Source organism: Dipodomys ordii, unplaced genomic scaffold, assembly GCF_000151885.1.
Source record: "Dipodomys ordii isolate 6190 unplaced genomic scaffold, Dord_2.0 Scaffold23, whole genome shotgun sequence".
Taxonomy (NCBI): domain Eukaryota; kingdom Metazoa; phylum Chordata; class Mammalia; order Rodentia; family Heteromyidae; genus Dipodomys; species Dipodomys ordii.
Window position 1 is genome coordinate 12,310,460 of NW_012267239.1, and position 1,999 is coordinate 12,312,458.

Sequence of the window (1,999 nt, forward strand, 5' to 3'; positions counted from 1 at the left end):
GGGAGGGGGAGTGTTTGGACTCAGACTTCAGCACCTCCCACTTTGACAGGATTGAAGCCAAATAATTTTGAGTCTGACTTGGCATCATCCAAAACAGGAGAATTCTTATTTTAAAAGCAACTTGAGGATTTTCTTTCAGGCCTCTGAATCTGAGCAACTCTTTCCTCAGAAACATTATGCCTTCAAATGGGTAGCTAGTATTTTACATTCCCACCCCACACACCCTTCCTGTTTTCTCCCCAAACATACAGAGATGGTAGAGTTTTTTAAATATAACAAAAAGACATTCCAACTGCTAAAAACAAAACTTCACTGTTGGGAGAATTCTCCAGGCCAGATTCGTGTCTAGGGAGCTAGATTTTTCTTTTTTCTTCTTCTTCTTTTTTTTTTTTTTGTCAGTCATGGGGCTTGAACTCTGGGCCTGGGTGCTGTCCCTCAGCTCTTCAGCTCAAGGCGAGCACTCTACCACTTGAGCCACGGCACCACCTCCAGTTTTCTGGTGGTTTATTGGAGATAAGAGTCTCACACACTTTTCCTGCCCAGGCTGGCTTGAACTGAGATCCTCGGATCTCGGCCTCCTGAGCAGCTAAGATTACAGGCGTAAGCCACCGGCACCCAGCTGGGAGCTAGATTTTTAAATAATAGTAAGAAAGAAGAGTGTGAGACCTAAATACTCATCCTATGCACAAACGTAAAGTGAGAGACATAACATTAGTCCTGAACCATTTAAACCACAGAGCGTCCTGCAGAGACAGCCAGGAAGCCATCTGGAGAGGAGATGTTTGTTTTTGTTTGTGTCAGTCATGGGGCTTGAACTCTGGGCCTGGCCGCTGCCCCTCAGCTCTTCAGCTCAAGGCGAGTGCTCTCCCGCTTGAGCCACAGCACCACTTTCGGTTTTCTATTGGTTAATTGGAGATAGGAGTCTCATAGACTTTGCTGCGATCCTCAGATCTCAGCCTCCTGAGTAGCCAGGATGACAGCGTGAGCCACCGGTGCCCGGCATTTGGAGAGTTTCTACTTCCCGTCATATAGGACAGGATGCCAGTAAAACTTCTGGAAGTAAACTCATAGAAACAGTTGCAAAGCATGTAAGGACTGAGTCTCTGAGAAAGTCAAGAGATGCAACAAAGAATAATTCAAGCAATTAGGAGCAACAAAAAGTAATTAAAACATAAATACAGTTAAATACTTAAAGAGATAAGAAAGCAAGAGCCTCCATAAAGCAATAAGTGGAAATTATTTTTGATAAGGGAGAGGCTATGAGTGTGAAAAAACTCATAGTGATATAAAGTAAATCATCACTGAAATTTAAAATCTAGTCTGTGGCCCAAAAACATCACGTACAGCTGAAAAGAGAATTCATAAATTGGAAGATTGCTTTAAGGAAATCATCTAAAATGTAGCCCAGAGGAAAAAGGGGTGGACAATGTGAGGTAAGGTAGGAGCGATGGAGGGTAGCATGAACAGTTTCTATGGAGAGTCTACAGGGTTGCAGAAGGCGGTGACAGAAGGGGGGGAGGAGAGCGAAGTCTGAGACCCCCAAGTACTCCGAACCCTCAGTAGAGGAGGCATTAGAAATGGCGTACCTAGCGTACCTCTTGGACATGCTTCTATTCCAGTCCGACGATCCAGCTGTAAAATGGCAGCTAAACCTCTACAAGGATGTGATCAGGAGTGACGAGCCTTCGGATCCTGAAAAGACGGTGGAGCGCGTCCAGAGGATCTCAGCCGCCGTCTTCCACCTGGAGCAGGTGAGGGACGTCACGCCAGGCAGCAGGAAGGCCACCGCGGAACGGAGCGCTGCGTCCCCAGGCGGCTCTGGGTTCTGAGAACGCACCAGGACCGAGAAGAGAGGGAGCAGAGCAGGAGCGCATGCGTGTGCACATGCGCACGCGCACACACACAAACACCACACACACACATACATACACACACCACACACACATACATACACACCACACACACACCACACACACCACACACCACACACACACCACAC

The 1,999-nt window shown here is 47.0% G+C and overlaps 1 protein-coding gene across 1 annotated transcript in view; it reads left to right on the forward strand.

Annotated features, from left to right (window-relative positions):
* Ryr3 (ryanodine receptor 3) overlaps positions 1 to 1,999 on the forward strand; it is a 273,574-nt gene that overhangs the window by 227,946 nt on the left and 43,629 nt on the right. The window contains exon 72 of the mRNA XM_013014307.1: positions 1,620 to 1,751. Coding sequence (XP_012869761.1) covers positions 1,620 to 1,751 — 132 coding nt within the window. The remainder of the gene's footprint in view (positions 1 to 1,619; positions 1,752 to 1,999) is intronic.